Source organism: Eschrichtius robustus, chromosome 13, assembly GCF_028021215.1.
Source record: "Eschrichtius robustus isolate mEscRob2 chromosome 13, mEscRob2.pri, whole genome shotgun sequence".
NCBI classification, from domain to species: domain Eukaryota; kingdom Metazoa; phylum Chordata; class Mammalia; order Artiodactyla; family Eschrichtiidae; genus Eschrichtius; species Eschrichtius robustus.
In genome coordinates, this window is record NC_090836.1 from 10,520,844 (window position 1) to 10,539,425 (window position 18,582).

The 18,582-nt window shown below is 43.1% G+C and overlaps 1 protein-coding gene across 4 annotated transcripts in view; it reads right to left on the reverse strand.

Annotated features, from left to right (window-relative positions):
* Positions 1 to 385: 385 nt before the first annotated feature.
* Positions 386 to 18,582, reverse strand: part of GPR19 (G protein-coupled receptor 19) — a 33,112-nt gene continuing 14,915 nt past the window's right edge. For 3 of the 4 annotated variants that reach the window (XM_068560027.1, XM_068560028.1, XM_068560030.1), the window contains one exon: positions 386 to 1,687. In XM_068560027.1, coding sequence (XP_068416128.1) covers positions 418 to 1,687 — 1,270 coding nt within the window. In that variant the 3' untranslated portion in view covers positions 386 to 417. The remainder of the gene's footprint in view (positions 1,688 to 18,582) is intronic. The other variant, XM_068560031.1, reaches the window with a different exon arrangement.

Genomic DNA, 18,582 nt, shown 5'->3' on the forward strand with positions numbered 1-18,582 from the left:
TGTGTCACACAGGAGATTTCATTTGGAACAGAAGCCCATAGTTAACAAAATTTCAGTAGGGAGGAGAAAAAGGAAACAATAAAACCAGGTTGAATCATTAATCAAAGACTGTGTATATGGCTTATGCTTTTTGGACCTAATGGTAAATAAAAAGTAGGAAAGCATTCTTTTTTTTAATGCATGTAACTAATATAGTAAAGGGACTGTTGACCATAAGCTCAAGGTGAAAGCTTCCTCGAAAACAAAAAGCAACTAAAATAAAAAACACGAAAACTAAAATCAATAGTGAGTGCATTTTACAAAATCAAACATTTCCCTCAGAAAGTTGATCGAAAAAAATATATAAATAGCTTCTGTTTTTACAGTTAAACTTTTTAATCTCTGGTACATAACAGTAATTGAAAGAATTCTGAGAAATCAGACAAAAGTATTGGGCGGATTTGAATTAATGGGCCAAGCAAGCTTTTTTTCCTTGGCTTCCCTGTCAAATGAACCATAGCTTGAGTCTTTGGCTACAGCTTTGGCCGTGGGGAGGATTTCTGAGACGCCGACATAGTTTTTTTTGGCCATCCTTGAACTGGTTGTGATAGTGTAGGCATTGCTTCGGTAACACTTCATCGAGGACATGCAGAAAGTCTCTTTCATTCCTCTCCTAAAATTGGCATTATAAATGGAATACAGAGTAGGTTTAGAGGCTGAGGAACTAAAGGATATCCATGTGATAGCTGTAAAAACAAGGGAACTTTTCTTATAGTCTCGTTCATGGGGGTGCCACAGCTGAGCAACATGAAAGGGCAGCCAGGAGAGCAAAAACAGAAGATTTAAAATGAGGAACATCTTGATAGTTTTCACTTTTGTCCTCGGGACGATGTTCATCGTCCGCCTCACTGTTCGACCATCGGTGCCGATTCTCCAAATGTATTTTATGACCTTCTGGTAAAATAAGATTATGAGGACGGATGGAATCACAAAGCTCACCAAGAAATGGATGACGGTATAGGCAGTTCCTTCCCAAGAGGAGGGGAGGAAATAGTTACAATGACTGTCCCAGTTGGAGCCATAGAAAAAGAACACGGGGGTCACAAAGGCCGCCTCAAAGATCCAGGACGCTGCAATCATCTTCTTGGCTTTTTCTCTGGACACCTTGAAGCTCAGAGGGTAGACGATGGTGTAGAACCGGTCTATGCAGATGGAGAGGAGAACGTAGACCTGGACGCCCGGGGTGAGATACTGAAAGTAGCGCACGGCCTTGCACGTGGCGCTGCCCAGGGCCCACCGGCCGGTGGTGAACTGCAGCAGGACGAAAGGCATGCCGGCCACGCTGATGAGCAGGTCGGCACACGCCAGGGACACCACGAAGTAGTTGGTGGTGGACTGAGTCCTCCTGCTCCGGTGGATGACCAGACACACCAGGGAATTGCCAAAGATAGAAAACAACCACAGGGCCCCAAAGAAAATGCTGGCTGTGGCCACTTCCCCGGGGTTCGGTCTGTCGCGCAGGTCTGTTCCGTTGCTCCTCCAGCCGTGCTCCTCGTAGAGCTCCGTCAGGTCTCGGCTCAGCAGAGGGGAGGCCGTTTCCGTGCAGCTGTGGTTTTGGAGGGGCACCAGAAGTGTAGGAACAACCAAAGGCGGCTTGCTGTTATCCATTCTGTGAGCAAAAACCATATTCATTTTTTCCCTCTTAGTTCTGGATAAGAAAAGAAGAATGAGGCCTCCTGTTAAAACGGCGTTACACGGATTGATTCCTAAGACTAACAATCTTATTTGACGCTTAGATCGGTTGTCATCTGTCAATGAGTAGGACTTGTGTGTTGGCAGGAAAACACGACTACTACCCAGAAAAAGCTCTGGCCCCATTTCTCTTTCATTTTAGGACGGTTTCAGCTGATCCCAGCTCAGGCTTTCCCTGGCCTCCCCCTCTCCTGACCCTTAGTCAAATGTGGTGGAACTCACAGCAAGCCCCACTCCTACGCTGAACCTTGTTCCCTTCATACGCTGGGGATCACGGAGGGTTAGAGAGCTCAAATCTGGCTCATGGTTAGGGCGTTACCCCCAACTGAAGTGCTGCTGGAATCCTGGGAGGTACGTGAGAAGTTCCTGAATGTCGTAACACTAAAGTAACGAGGCTGCAAGGGAGGAAAACGGGCAGATGGAAACACACAGGCGTCAGCTATGGAAAAAGCGAACAGAAATCTGTGAATACAGACTGACTGGCTACTGGGAATGACCTTGTCCTTACTTATTGTAGAATTTCCATTACAAAAGCATTATGGCAGCACATGGAGCAAACATAACACTTTCACATGAGCCAGAAGTAGCTCATTTAATGACACATAAACATAGCCTGTTTTTTTTTCCGAAAGATGATAGGCCACCTATCAGTGACATATTTTGATGCTATTCTGTTGTTAGTGTTTCACAAAACGACCCTGACTGAGGAATATACAAGATGTCCCCTAATGAATGTGTAACCAGGTTACTAGAAACCTTATGGCATTCAGATGATTATAAGCAACCAACTCTAACTTCACCCAGCCTTTATTTTAACTTTTTTTTCCCTACTATTCAGTGAGGGGAAAAAAAAAAGGTATACTTTTTAATAGGGAAAAAGCCTGTATCATTGTGGGCCATTCAATTAAAATTGAGGTGACTGCTTGCAGTCCGATCATTAGGGTTTAATTTGGTCTGCATCTATTAAGCAGAAAGAGAAAGCACAGCGGCTGAATCCATAATAACCACAGCGATTCCACCTGGCCGGTGGCGCAGGGGAGGGCACACCAGCAAAGGCTCAGCAGGGCTTCCGTCCCTCTCCGGGGGTCCTGTCACTACACCTCACAGAGGAACGTTTCTGGGGTTTAGAGGTGAGATGAAAGAACAGTTCTATATGAAAGAACAGTTCTTAATGACCCATTTTTCCTTGAAGTGTTTTCCCAATGACTTGTGGTAGGGAGAGGGTGTTAATAGATACTGTCCTCACCAAGAAACCACATTCAACAAAAGTCTGGGGCTCAGGGCAATGCACTAATAAAGGCCAGGTCCAGGTTCCCTTCAAGGTTTTTTTTTTTTTTTTGTCCATGAAACAGCCCTACTTAATTTCTCAAAGAGAAATGTAAGGTAATTAGCCATTTTAATAACTAAAAGACCTTTAAGCATGGCTGACTGGTTGATAGTAAACTGTAAGACTAGCTACCATATTTTCCATATAAAAAATTAGGATACATGGTCTGAAGACAGGACGTAAGATCTAAAATTAGCACTGTCCTAGAAAATCTGGAATGCATGACTGTTATCCTTACAAAATTGAAATAATCTTTTCACCTTTATTTGTGTAAAACCTACAAAATTCCAAAAAATAAAAACACCCCAAAACCAAAAAAAAAAAAACCCTACAATTTTTTTAAAAGATTTAAAGTTTAAAAATAAAACAGATGAGCTATTTTCCCAGACAGAAAGAGCTGTTCTAAACTCTTGGGGGATGCCTGTGGCCTAAATACAACAGGAGCTGGTAGCACAGGCACTTTCCCATAGCTCCACACGCACTTTGAAACCTGTGAACTTCCTTCTGTTTCCTTCTTCCTCTCACAGCAAAACTCTGCAGATGAAACTCAAGATCACCACTACCACCAAAGCGCTGCGAGGCCTTCGCCCATCCTCTCCTCCAGCTGCTTTACATCAACTAGTGTGTCCACCAATTTCCCTGATGCCCCGCCCCCGCCCCACACATTCCCGCCTGGAAGCGCAGGACCCCGCTGCTCAGAAATGGGACGAGGGAGCCTGAGGAGTTTTCGAGTCTAGGTCTCCCCTGACCGATGGCATGACTTCTCTGACCGGACCTAAAAGCGCTGCGGCTCTGTTTACTCATTCAATACACCAAGAAACTATGCTAGGTACTAGGAGAACAACGAAAAGTAAGGCTCATAAAAGGGTAAATGTATAAATGAGCTGTCTGCCATAGTATAACTAAATTCTATAATAATTATAATTAGTAGATAAGGAGCTAAGTGACAGAGAAAAATAGGGACCCGATTTTTCTTGGGATAGGGGGAAGGAAAGGAAAGGCTTCACAAAGGAGGTGAGGTGTAAGCCAGGGACCTGGAGGATGAAGGTCCCTTCTTCAGGAACACAGGGGGTTTTTTAAAAAGCTCCAAACATTCCAAGGGAGGGAGAAAGCATGTGGAATGATTTGGGGGTCATCCTTCTAGGGCTGATCTTTTTTGGGCCTTTTTCCCCTTAGAGGTATAGTCTTCTGCAGACCATACCTCCCAGACTATACAGTCTCTAAACGCCCTACAAGCAAACTGACCTACATTTTCCCCATGGTTATAATGAGAGGTTACATTTTCCACATTCATGGGCTGAAATGTGGTCACACAGTGGATAAGAATATACAGAATGGCTGTGGATTCCTTGTTCATAGAGCATGTTGTTACTCCTTTTCCCAGTTTGTTTTGCTTTAGAGCCATGGTTCTCTAGCTTAGCAACACACTGAACTCTCCCAGGGAGCTTTAAAAAAAAAATACTGATGCCTGGGTCCTACCCTCAGGGATTCTGATTTAATTGCTCTGGAGTGCAGCCTGGGCATCGGGATGTTTCAGAGTTCCCCAGGTGATCCCAATGTGCAGCCCAGACTAACAATCACTGCTTTAGAATGGCTTCCATGTTTCTGTCTTCTCTCATTAACTATGGGGTCCTGGGAAAAGGGCATTATTCTTTGTCCGTGCTCTACAGCTTCCACTGAAGTTCTTTACATTAATAATCGCTTGTTAGCTATTTACTGAGTTGACTCCATAAGTACAGAGAACTGAAATACAGGCCTCCTACTCTAGGTGGCTCTGCTAGGAGAATTAAATGCAGAGACAGAAAATCACCGTGTGTTCTCAGAGAGCCGATACGCTGGTGACCATGGAGACAGGGGAAAACATGGCTCCAGAGCAGAGCAGGGCAGGTGAAACTGAAGTCACCCAGGTCAACTCTCATTTAAGGGACAGTCAAGGTAGTTTAGGTGACCTCAGACAGCCTCCTGCACCCCCTCCCAGAAAACATGGTCTGCCATATTATAACTAAATTCTAGGGTCCCAAAGTAAAAGTTCAGAAAGGTCTCGCCTGCTCCATTAATTTGGAAATAAATACATCTTCAAGGGGGTGTTTCTGAAATGCAAGGGCTGCGGAATTCATAATTATGTCTGGGTCATCCATACTCAGTAATTATAGCAGCAACAAGAAAGATGTCTTCACCTCTTTCCTGCTCAACCTGTCTGTTCCCAACCAACTCGGAGACTGCCACATGACACACTCCATTGGGTTGATATTGAGGGCCGCTATTTTAAAATATATCTCTATCTATATATTATCTAAGAGAGGAATTATTCATCTATTGGGCTCTAAGAGATGGGTTTTAATATATAGGTGGGGAAAATGGTGGATGGGCTGACATGGTGTAGAGCTACGGACTGGGGGACCTCTGAAATAATGGGACCCTGGAGAGTCCCATCATTACAGAGGTCTGGGTCTATATATAAGATGATATGTCTATCATTTTATACTGTAATTTTTATTTTGAACGTTGTCTCCCCTGCTGCATTATGAGTTCCTTAAAGACAGTGACTGTGTCCTTATATCCCTGGGGCATACAGATATTAATAAAGGTTTACTGAATACATAAAGGGATAGAGGTGTTAAGAAAAATCATCCAATACTTGAAAATAAGGCACAGAGAGCATAGCATAAGTTTTTTTTTTTTTGGCTGCACCCTGTCCAGGGATCGAACCCAAGCCCCTGCATTGGAAGCGTGGAGTCTTAACCACTGGACCGCCAGGGAGGTCCCCATAGCATAACATTTTAATGTCATGCTACAACACTGTTAAATGGGCTTCCCCAAGGATCATTTAATTCTCTGGAAGAATGTATCTGTGCTTGATTTTGCTATTACTATATGACTAGCGCCCAGACATTACATGCTAACATGCAAATTTCTGTCTAGTAGAAAAAAATAACCCCAAAGGTTATAGACTTTTCGCCCTGTAGGGCAGTAACCAGCTCTGTGCCGCCTAGCAATCTTATGCTCACATTATTTAAGGAAACAAACAACAGCAACGACAAAAAACCCTATAAATATCCATTTATTCAAATGCTCTTGGAAGCAACCTTATTATCTCATCAGTTCCTTCAGTAATAAGTTAATAAATCTTTGACATGGTGTTCATTCTATATTTGAATGAGAGTCATGATGAATGACAGTCATGATTTTAACTTTTTGAAAATCGTATTTTGATGGATGGCTGAATGTATGAATGATTAGAAACTAATGAGAGGACCACAAAGAGGAATAGAGGGGCACAGATGAGAAACTGTGTTTACTTCACAGTTTGCCAGCGGCTATTCCTGGATAAGCATATCCTTGCTGGTTAGGTTTCTTCTAGACTCAAAAAACCCTAACAACGGATTTCTTTTTCCCTCCTGAAATTATAAAGATCCACAGATGTTCTCATAATATAGGAAGACCATTTTTTTCTGACATTTGTTTAAAAATTTAATGGCAAATTAGAATTTTATAATGTTGAATATTTATATGATTTGGTTGGAAAATAAAAATGAACGGAAACATTTTCTGTAGAATGGAAAGTATCTGCTGCACCTAAGCAGATACATTGGCTGTTGACTAATGAGCAGTGAGATTAATTACAATGATGACAGTATTTACAACATTACTACTACCAAGAGTTAGTATTTATTTTGTGCTTACTATGTGTCTGGTACTTCATATGCGTAGCCCTTCGAGGTAGGTAACATGATTAGCCCTGTTTTACAATTGAGAAAAACTGAAGTTCTTCCCCAAGGTCATACTGTTGGAAAGCCACAGTGGGCTGGATGTGAATTCAGACAGTCAAACTGGCTGTACATGGACTTCTCAATCAAACATAGGAATATAAAGTTATTCCCCCACAGCCTCTTGCTACCCACAGATACATCTGTTCAATATGCTAGCTGAGAAATATGTGACACAGTGAACATTTGGGGGAAAAAAATCACTCCCACTATATACTGCACAGAGGCTTAGCATCAAAAGTGCAGTAGAAATGTTGGTCTAGAAATACAGCCTTTCTTCAGAATAAAGAATGTGAGAATATTGGAAATTCATTATCACAGATGATTAACTTGTTGCCTTTTAAATGCGGAATAAGGGGCTTCCCTGGTGGCGCAGTGGTTGAGAATCTGCCTGCCAGTGCAGGGGACACGGGTTCGAGCCCTGGTCTGGGAAGATCCCACATGCCACGGAGCAACTAAGTCCGTGAGCCACAACTACTGAGCCTGCGCGTCTGGAGCCTGTGCTCCGCAACAAGAGAGGCCGCAATAGTGAGAGGCCCGCGCACTGCGATGAAGAGTGGCCCCCGCTTGCCACAACTAGAGAGAAAGCCCTCGCACAAAAACGAAGACCCAACCCAGCCAAAAATAAATTAATTAATTAAATGTGGAATGTAAGCAGAACTCTAGACTTCAGTTTGATTAAAGGGCAGAAAAAGTGTGATCAATAGTATTTCCCTGAGTAGGAAATTCTCTTTTAAATTTTAATTGTTGTAATTTAGGAAATATAATGGTGGTAGATATTTTCCTTAAATCTTTCACTGTTATGTAGGCTTGATTTACCTATATATGAAATAAGAATGGAACAGAGGTAGACTGGGACTGGCTTGCATGGGGCTCCTCAGAGCCAGCTGTGCACATTCCTTCCCAACTCCAAGTTCAGTGACATCATGTTGGTATCATGAATCAGCCATGGTAGGAATATTCACACCATGAAACGGACAAACATCACAAACAGGTTTTTTCCCTGAAGAGCCAGTTGTTAAACGTTGACCAGCCCACCGCTTCCAGTAGGGCAGAGTTTACAGGGCAACCTATCCCTAAGTCCTGAACTTACACACATCCCTGAATTTACAAATGGCTAAGGAGGTCCCATAGGCTCTTCAGAAGCTTGCTGAGTTCCTATCTTGCTTTCCGGCTCTGAGCTATGGCTCTGGTGTGGACACTGAGCTATGTGCTTTACAGAACTACGTTAAGGCCCAGGTAGCCACCAGCATGACTGTGGTGGGGAACAGGAAAACCAGAGAGACAGAGACACGTTCTCATAATGTGCCACCCGGATAGGGCTGCCATATAAAACACAGGATGCCCAGTTAAATGTGAATTTCAGATAAATAACACATAATTTTTTAGCATAAGTATGTCCCATGTAATATCCCCTACAGTATTTAACTGGTGTCCTGTATTTTTATTAGCTAAATCTGACAAACCTACACACCCAGAACATAATCTTCTCCTGAAAAACATTTATTTTTCATCTCACAATACAGGAATATTGCAAAGTGGTTATGTGTGCAGGCTTTGAAGCAGACAGCTGAAGTATGCGTCCTTCCTCTGTCACTCACTAACTAGTTGTGTGACCCAAAACAAGTTATCTAACCCGCTTGATTCCAGTGTTCTCATCTGTAAAATGGGGACAATTAGTCCCTATCTCATTTGATTATTATGAGGATTAAATGAGATAACAGATGCACAGGAGTTAAATGAGTTATTACAAGTCAATCTGTCTGGTATGAGAAAAACACTCAATAAGTGTTATCCTACTGTAGTTCTAAAACACACCTAGCTTGGTGTCTGGCACATAGCGAGTGCTGAAAAAATTAGCACTCTTACTACTGTCAGCCCATAAAAGTCTTCTAAGCCATATGACAAGCAAAGTTTAGTAACCACATCACATACTATAGTGATAGTACTAACATTAGTCACATAATTTAGCATTGTTAAGGATGAATGGCTTTTGTGAAGGGGCCTGGGTACCTAATCATCATTCACAACATTGTTTTTAAGGGGAGAGTCATTGGGGTCCAAATAAATAAACATAACCTTTCTCCAAGTTGGGGATGATTTTTTAGTGACATGTTAGCCAGATAAAACCTTTTTCTATACCCTAAACCAAAAGATGTAATATAACTGGATTGACTATGTGTTTCTCAAAAGCATATAGAGTCTATCCTGCTTAAATTATTTCCTTTAGATAATTTTGAATAATTGCAAAACAACCTCATACTTTCAGTGAAAACCAAGTTTCTTCTCCACCATCTGAGACCACTAGCATCACGACTCATAAGCCTGGAATTTTCCCTAATGCCCTTTTCCCTTTCCTCCTGTTATATAAGATATATAAATATTCCTCCGTAATATTTCCAGGTCTATGCCTTTCAATCTGTTTCCCAACTGGGATCAAGCAGTTTCCTGAGATCAGACTTGGCACGTTTTCTTTTTGTTTGAATATTGGTTATGCTTTCAAGGAGAACATGATTTTTTGAACAGAGAAGGATTTTCAGAACAGCCTCTTCTAACATCACAAAATAACCCATAATGACATTTCTCGGTGAGAAATTCTAGATATCTAGATTTAAGGAACTATTCCTCTTCTATCACCTTTACCTTTCTTTGTTCTTTACATGAATTCTAAAATATTAGAAATAAACAAAGTCAGCATCCTTGGCGTGATTTCCTGAAACCAGGAAGGCTTCTATCACCATCAGAGCATCATTCTTTTAAAGTCAAAGTCCCATTTTAGTATATATGCTGCCGAAGTGAGCACCAAAGTTCCATTTAAAATGTAACCACTACTTAAAGAGTAAATTTTTTTACATATTATCAGTAGAGCAGTGACCTCTGAGACCCCGTCTATCTCTGAGATGTATGATCTCAGAAAGGAGCCCGAGCTTCACTCCATGTGGAGGTTTATGTTGACCACGAGCTGCAATCCTCCCCAAATTCTCTGCAAACCAAGTTGCAGGAGAAAATGTTAGGTCATACTGGCTCCTCTTTGGGGGAATGTATAAAGGACACTATCCAGTATTTCCCACCCTAACTGCCACTTAGTAGGGTTCTGTGTGGAATGGTTTAATAACACAGAACTTCCCTCCCTACTGTTCTCACAAAGTCGGTGGTCAGATAAAATGGGAAAGAAAAAGAAAAAGAAACACCAAGAAACCTCACTGTAAGAAATGACTAATTTGTTATGATGGTATATGCAAAGTAGTCCTCAATCACACAAAATATCCAAATTTTTATCACTTAGTATGAGCCAGGATTGTGCTAAATGTTGGAGATACAGAAGTTAACTAGACAGACAAGGTCTCTGCTTTTATGGAGCTTTCCTCTAGTGGGAGAAACAATATTACACAGCTAAATAAGAAAAATTACACAATTAATAAAGAAATGGTTAGTGCTATGGAGAAAAATAAAGCAGAATGGGGAACCAAAATGGATGGGAAATGGAGGGCAGATGGTTGGTTGGTTACCCAATGGCCATTCCCAACTCCTTCCTTGCCTTCCTCTCTCCAGAGGCTGAAAAGGAAAGATAATCACTTCCCACCATTCCTTGCAGCTAGGGGTGGTCACATCAACATCACCTGCTTCTGGCTACTGAGACAAGAGAAGGTCTCCTGGCAGGGTGCTGGAAGGCTCTTGGGAAAATCTTTCTTAATAAAAGGAAAAGTGCGTATGGGGAGTGTTCTCTCTTATGGACCTGGCTGCCCCTCACCTCCTGCCTTTGAAAACTGTCACGTGATGATGTCAGGGCACTGGGTGGTATGTTATGAGGTCAAGGGAGGTCCTAAGACTCACAAAGATATCATCCAGTGCCCTGACACTGTGGTACTGCTAGGACACCTGCCTCCAGACTACTTGTTAAATAAGTAGTAGGTTCCTTTATGGCTTAAGCCCTTTTTGAGTTTTCAGTTATTTGCCTCTAAATGCATCCTGACAGATACAGGGTCTTATTTCAGATACAGTCACCAGAGAAGGATTCTCTGAAGAAGTGATACTAGAGCTGAAACCCCAATGACAGGAAGCCAGCCATGTGGAAATTAGAATAGCATTCTAGGCAGAAGGAACAATGAGTGCAAAGGTCCTGGGGCAGAAACGAGCTTGTTACGTGGCTGGAGCATATGAATGTGGAAGAAAATGAGATAATCAGAAATGTAGGCAGGGGTCAGATCACATACGGCACTGCAGGGCACCGGCGTTAGTCTTATTGCAGTGAAATCCATTGCAGGTTTTAAGCAACAGAGGGATATGAGCATGACCTGATTTGTGCTTTAAAAATACAACTTTAGTTGCTGTGTAGGTGGCGGAGAGTAGAAGAAGGGAGACCAGCTAAGAGGCTCTTACAGTAACCTAGGTACATGATGATGGTGGCTCGGACCAGAGCAGTAGCAGTGTAGGTGGAAAAAAAGTAGATAGATATTGAAAATATTTAGGAGACGACAGAGCCACCAAGATTTGCTGATGTTAGGGGATGGGGATGACTCCTAGGTTTGAGGGACTGAGATGGGGCAAGAAAAAGTCTGGGGAGCTGGAAATCAACAATTCTATTTTGGCTGAGTTAAATTCCTATTAGATATCCAAGCAGAGCTACCCAGTTAGCCCCTGAATATATAAGTTTGGAGAAACGTCTCTTCAGATTCTTTGCCCATTTTTATTAATTCATTCATCATTCCATAAACATATTTTAAGACCATACTACGTGCCAGAACGTACTGTGCTAAGAACTGGATATACAATGGCAAACAAAACTGTCCCTACCCTTATGAAGGTCACAGTCTAATTAGTTGTGGAGGAGTGGAGAGAAGAGTAAGAAATAAGCACAAATAAAGACAGTAAGTTGTAATAAGTTCTACAAAAGAGGTGTTATAAGAGAGCTTGGCAGGAGGCCCCTCTCTTGGGCTGGGAGGTTCTGGAAGCCATGGAGGCAGGAGAAGCAGGGACAGAGAACAGGGTCACCTACGGTAGACTCGCCAGGACTCCTGCTGCAGACAGACGGCAGGACAAGGAAATCTGGTCACCACGCTGCCCCGGATCCCCAGCCTCCTTCCAGATCCTGAACAATGTTTCAGGCTCCTTGAGGCCTGGCCTTAGGACTGCTCTTGTGATAGGCTGTTGTTCTTAAGTTGGCTCAGAATTCTTTGCAGTGAAAAGAACCTATCACATGGGGGTAGGGAAGAGAGAAAGCGAGGTGGGGCCTGGAGGGACAAAGTGCCTCTGGGAAATTCCTTTCACTCTTGTGCCACAGATTGGCTCCCCTATTCTCCCTCCCCACTGCGCACTATGTGCCCATCAGGTCATTTCAGCTGTGGGCAAAGAACACCTTCTTTCTGCTGAGAGAGGAAGAAAGGGGGGAGGAGAGGAGGTCTGGCTCACTCCCCTGCAGGTCACTGCTGCATGGGGTCAGCGGCTGCCCACCGATAACTGCAGTTGGGAGACTCCACCGCCCAGTACAGAGACAGGATATGCTGTTGAGATACTGATGTGCGTGCGCTGTGCTCCTTGCTAGGACTGTTTTCCTGTCCCCTTCGGAGGATGAACCCAGGCCCAAAGTACTGCCTTGTCTTAGGGGTGAGTTGTCTCACCGGGCCTGAGACAAACCTGTTTCCTTGGCTCTTGTCTTCTGGAAGCTGAGTTCTCTGGGGGGATTTCTGCAGAGGGGAGGAGGGAGAAACAAGGACCTCTGAGCCAGGACTGTGGCTGTGCCCCCCTGGAGCCCTGCAAAGGGGAGTCCTGGACAAGCACAAGGGAGCTTTTGAGGATGATGAAAATGTTCTGAAATTGGATTATGTGATGGTTGTACAACTCTGTAAATAGAACAAAAGTCACTGACTTGTACCCTTAAAGTGAGTGAATTTAATGGTATGTAAATAAAGCAGTTAAAAAGAAAAGGTAGGCCTGGGACCCTTGCCTCACTTTCACGCTGTGCTCCAGGTAAGGGACCGGTGGTGCTGGAGGCGTGTCCAAGGAATAGAGCTCCCCAGCTGGAGAAGAGGCCACTGCTGCAGGGCGGGGGTGGAGGTGTCCCGAAGCAGCAGGTCCATCAGCCTTCAAGGACACACACCAGCTCAGGCCATAATCACATCTCTGCTACAATCAGAGGAGATCCAAGCCTAGAGGGACCGCCCTACACATTGTGCTGTGTGTAAGAGCCCCAGGGCCTAGAAAGAGGAAGACAATCCCAGGAGTGTCTGTCACCGACTTTCCCATTATCCTGGTAGGATGGAGCCTTGCTATTATTTAAAGGAAATAATGTGTGAAGTAGGCAGAATGGCCCCCCAAAGATGCCCATGCCCCAATCCTGGAACCTGTGAATATGTTACATTACATAGTAAAAGGGACTCGGCATATACAATTAAGGTTACGAAACTTAAAATGGGAAGATGATCCTGGATTATCCAGGGGGACCCAAACTAATGAGCCCTTACAAAGAGAGAACTTTCTCGGCTAGTAGCAGAGAGATGCGGCAGAAGCCAGAGAGAGATTCCAAGCGTGAGAAGGAATCAACGTGGTGTTCTGGCTCTGAGATGCCGGGGCCCACATGCAAGAACCAGGGAGAGGCCTCTGGGAGTTACCGGTGGCCCACAACTGAGAGCCATCAAAGAAACGTGACCTTGGTCCTAAAGCACGAGGCACTGGATTCTGCCAACCACCGAAATGAGCTTGGAAGGGGAATCGTCCCTGGAGCCTCTAAAAAGGAGTATGGTCCTGCCAACACCTTGAAGCCTTGTGAGACTCTAAGCAGAGAAACTGGCCAAGCCCACGCAGACTCCTGACCTGCAGAACTGTGATGTAATAAATGGCCGTTATTGTAAGCCACTAAGTTTGTGTTAATTTGTGACAGCAGCAATAGAAACTAATTCAATGTAGCATCTGTTATATAACTGAGTGTGAAAACTGAAACTCATACCAGCCATTCTATCATTTTCCACTACCCCACCATCATCTAGAATATTAGAAACCCCCAAAAGCTTACTTCACCTTAAATGCTAGACTGGAGACTAAGAAACCTAAGTTGTAATTCTGATTATAAGCACTGAACAGCAAGTCAAGAGGCCCAGGTCTTATTTTTACATCAGTGTAAGGACCTTAAGTAAATTAATCTCCCTGAATCTCTATTTCCATGTCTACAACATGAATGAGTTGGTCTAGATGATTTCTAGGGTCATTTTTGCTCTATGAACTACAACTGATAGGTAGACATTGTGACGAGCAACACACTTTCATTTAACTTTTAATCCACCACTTTCACCTGGCGGAGAGTGCATCCTGAAAGTGCATTGTGATGGGAGGACACGGAAGCTGTTTAGGGCTGCTGGGGCCCAGTTCTTGAGCCTCTGCTGTCCAAGATTGGTAGTCCTGGGTCTCCAAAGGAGAGATGCATTGTACCAGCCAAGCCCTCCTCACTAATTATCCTGGATGTGCCAATAATCTCTTACTGAAGATTCCTTGCAAGAAGTGGTCTGGTCTAAGAAGACCTGCCACCTGTGTTTGCTTCCCATCCCATGTAACACCAAACTTCTCAGCAGGGAGAAACACTTGCTAGAACCCCTGACTGTCCTCGACCAACTTTCCACACCTCTCCTCCTAGTAAGGGATCTTTCAAATTTTGAAGAAAACAATTTGGCCCCAGAATTTGCAGCTCGCCAAATTCAATTTAATTTATTACAACAAACATTTTTTGAAGAGTTGCCGTGTGCTCATTGAGTCCAAGTTTGGGAGGGAAATGTTCAGTTTTATGTCCAATGTCTGATTTCAGTATCAACATCTTTAGTTGTACGACTGAAACAGGAAAGGGGTGGGGGAGGCAAAGACCAGACTCATTACACTCAAAGCAAAGAGCTGTACAGTAGATATGATTTATAGCTATTTGAAAAGAAGGTGAAGGATTCGTTAAGAACCGAGCGTAAGCACCGAACAGGGAGTTACTAAGAACTTCCGTTTTTCAAAAGCATTTACATTCTGTCTCACATCAAGTTCACATCAACACTCTGGGGAAATTTTGATCTGCACCACTGTCTTCAATCAGGGCTTTCCAAGAAAGCAACCTTCAAGTTCATGGAGCAGAAGTTAGATTTGAATTTGCAGTAACATGTATTTTTCATGGACAAATTATGCAACTATATATGTGGTCAGATGTGACTGAAAATATGGCTGAACATGTATTTGCATATGTTTCACATGGTTAATATATTTTTTAGTGGCATATATTTTTAGACATTTTGTAAGTTAAAATGCTACTGCTATCACTTCTCAGTGCTTATTTTAATCCTCTCTGCATATCAGCAATGATTGACCAAAATCACCAACACCAGCAATTTTCAACCTCTTCTTCAGAGGCAGATGTGACAAATGTGTCCATACATGTGATACACTCCTACGGACACAACCAGAATTACGTGCAACACCGGGAGCTCAGCCTACAATCTTCAACCTAAGAAGTCATGTTGAAAAGAAAATAATTATGTAGATATCCTTACATTTATTCTAATTAGTTTTTTAAAAAATGAATCACCGGCAAACTTTGGTATTTTATTAGCTAGAAATTATTTGCAACAGACATTTTTTGTTTGGGACATATTCTGACACTTTGGTTGATAAGCACTGCCCTGCTATACCATAAGTGTACACCTGAAATCTGAATTCTTGAAGGCTAAGGGTGCCTGACACATAGAACCAGGGAAAAGGTAATAAGAGAGAGAAACATGGCTATTCTCCACACTGGGCAACGGTGGGACATGACAAACCTGTTACAAAAGTCTAGCATTTACCTGGAAATAATTAATTTCCTACCTATGCTCTTTAAAGCCACTGACATCCCAGGGAGTCTTCATAGCCTGCCTCCAAATTCAAAGGTGTATATTCCCTTCTTTAGATGTAGAAGAAAATAACTCTGAACACATTTAAAATGTGAAGAGGCTACGTTATCTCAACCATAATGCATGGTTGACAGCACGGGTTCTTAGATTAGTGGTTCAGAGGTCATTTTGCCTCCCAGGGGACATTTGGCAATATCAGGAGACATTCTTGGTTGTCACAACTCGGGGAGGAAAGCGTTGACGTCTGGTAGGTAGAGGCCAGGGATGCTGCTAAACATTCCACAATGAAGAGGACAGCCTTCCCCCGACCCCCCAGCAGAGAATTATCTGACCCAAGAGGCCAATAGTGCTGAGACTGAGAAACCCTGCTCGCAAGCCAACCTGCCTGGGTTTCAAATCACCTGTTACCTATATAAGTTACTAAACATCTCTGTGCTTATTGAGTGTCTTTACCAGTAAAATTAGGATAAAAACAGTGTCCACCTTCTTGATTTGTTGTGAGAATAAAATAAATGACACAGACAGGAGCTAAGAACAATGTCTGGAAAAAAGCTAGTGTTTAACAAATGTTTACTTTCATTACCATTATATGCATCGAAAAAGACTGAGAAGAAAAACACCAAAATTTTAAAATAAGTTGTTTCTAGGTGGCCAGACCATGACTGATTTTTATTTTCATTACACTTTTATATTTCTTTATATTTTCCAAAGTTTCTAGAACTGTATTTGTATTACCCTAATATCCAAAAACATTTTTTTTTTAAAGAATGTAGAGGAAAGAACTTTACTTTGTGACATAGTGGAAAGAGCACAGAATCAGAAAGACCTGGATTCAGATCCTGGCTTTATTTGCTGTGTGTGACTTTGGGCAGATTAGTTACTCTGAGCTTCAGTTTCCTGATCAGAAACTGCGGCTAATAATGCATATCAGAGAGTTTCCATCAGGATTAAACATGACAGACATCCAGTGCCTTGGAAATATGCTGAATGACAGGCTCCAAGAGATGAGTGCTTTCAAAGTTTGGCCCAGGAAAAATGACTCTATAAACAGGGAAATACAGTCATGATGGTAACTCCCCTCTTGCTTTTTAAAGTGTCCTCTTGGAGAAGCCACCTCCCATCTCAACCCACTGTTTGCCTGGGTTCAGAGGAGAAATTGCATCCACAGTTTGGTCCTTCTCTCTATTCTTTCCACCTCCCCACATATACAACCTAGCAAAGGACCCGATAATTCGGCAGGCAGGGCTTACTAGCAGCGGGAAGTTACTAAGAGTGAAAAGCACGACCCAGGCATCACTTTCACATGCCCACTGAGGGACACGTTCATTGTCCTTCTTCTTGTTTCTTCTTTCATCCCTAGCCTCCAAGCTGAAAGCATTCTTGGCAAGCCCTCTCCTCCAGAGGAACGCTCCACTTTCTCTCTATTCTATCTTCTCCTAGGACTGCCCCCTTTCAGTTTTGAGAGGGATGAGTAGGAAGCCCAGAGAGGCTTCCAGATCTAAGCCTCTTGTGTGCACTAGCCTGGCTCATCTGAGAAGGCCGGCAAGCGTGCGGTGGGCAGGCAGCACTGGCCTGGCTGTACTGTGCTTCCAGCAGGGCTGTTCCTTTTCCACCCCTCATTCACTCCAGGTCACACTAAAGACCAGGAGGATGAGTAGACAGGATTCAAGGACCCAAACCTTAACCACAAACCCCACTCTTAATGCTCCTTAATGACTTAATCAGATGGAAAAAGAATAGAATAGGTTATATTTGTGTATATTATCAGGAGGGGTGACTATTTTAAGCCAGGTTAGCCTGCTAACTTAAATTCAAATCCTAAGCAACCTTTTCAAGATGCCCTGAGACAATCTTCTGTACTCAGGTCCTAATTGCCACGGTGTGGAAAAGGCAGTCGGGCTCAACCCACTCTGACTCTGAAGATCCCATGGTTCTCCAGGGAGGAGTCTTGTAGTCCTACCAGGTGGGCTCTTGGTGCCGTGGTCTAGGGGCTGGGAGGCACAGCTGATTAGGGCAGGATTGCCTGGGGCAGGCACTGACCTTCTCACGACATTCACTCTCAACCCAAGGTGAACTATTTCAACACGGGGAGATGGTGCCAGGCAAAACACCAGAGGAAAATGAGACTATTTGGGGTGCCCCCATCTAGATGTAAATAAAAATATCAGGAGAACTTCATTCTAAATATAAATAAAATGTCAGGGGGATTGGTAATACCCAGGAAATAATTTATGGATCCTTCTGGAACTCTAGTCTGTGATTGCTCCAGGGTCTGTCTGACTAGCATATGTAAATCTCAGACATAATATTGACTGTTGCCAAGTTCTCTCCTACTACACTTTTACCTCCTTACTATCCTCCCCATAAAAGCATGCAAAACAAAATAGGCATGGGCCCCCAGAATGCTGTCAGTCTTGAGTCTTCCCATTCTTCATTCACAAGGGTACATTGAGATGATATCATAAATGGGCTGGGTGCTAAGTGCTAGAAACCCAGAGATGGAAGGAGATGGTCCCTTCTGTCCAGAAGCTGACTTCGGATGACTACAGTAGTGTTAAGTGTACTTGTTCCAGGGAAATGCTGATTTCAGCAGGGATCAAATCTAAGAACTAAAGTTCAATAAAGTTTAAGGTGTCAAGGGGACTCCTTCCTCTCAAAGTATTCTTCAATTGAAACCGTGAAGGAAACACTTCATATAGTGAGGAATTTCACAAATTTTGGATTCCTACCCCCTTTTCTTCCTCTTTGTATCTCTGATGTAGGAACTTCTCTAAGTTTTCCCACAGCATATAAGAACGAGATCAGTCATCTTTTCTTGTCAAAGGCCAAAAGGGAAACTACACAGACCAAAAGGAGGTAACCCTTATATTTCAGATATTTCCAGAAGTTAAAAAAAATTCCTCTT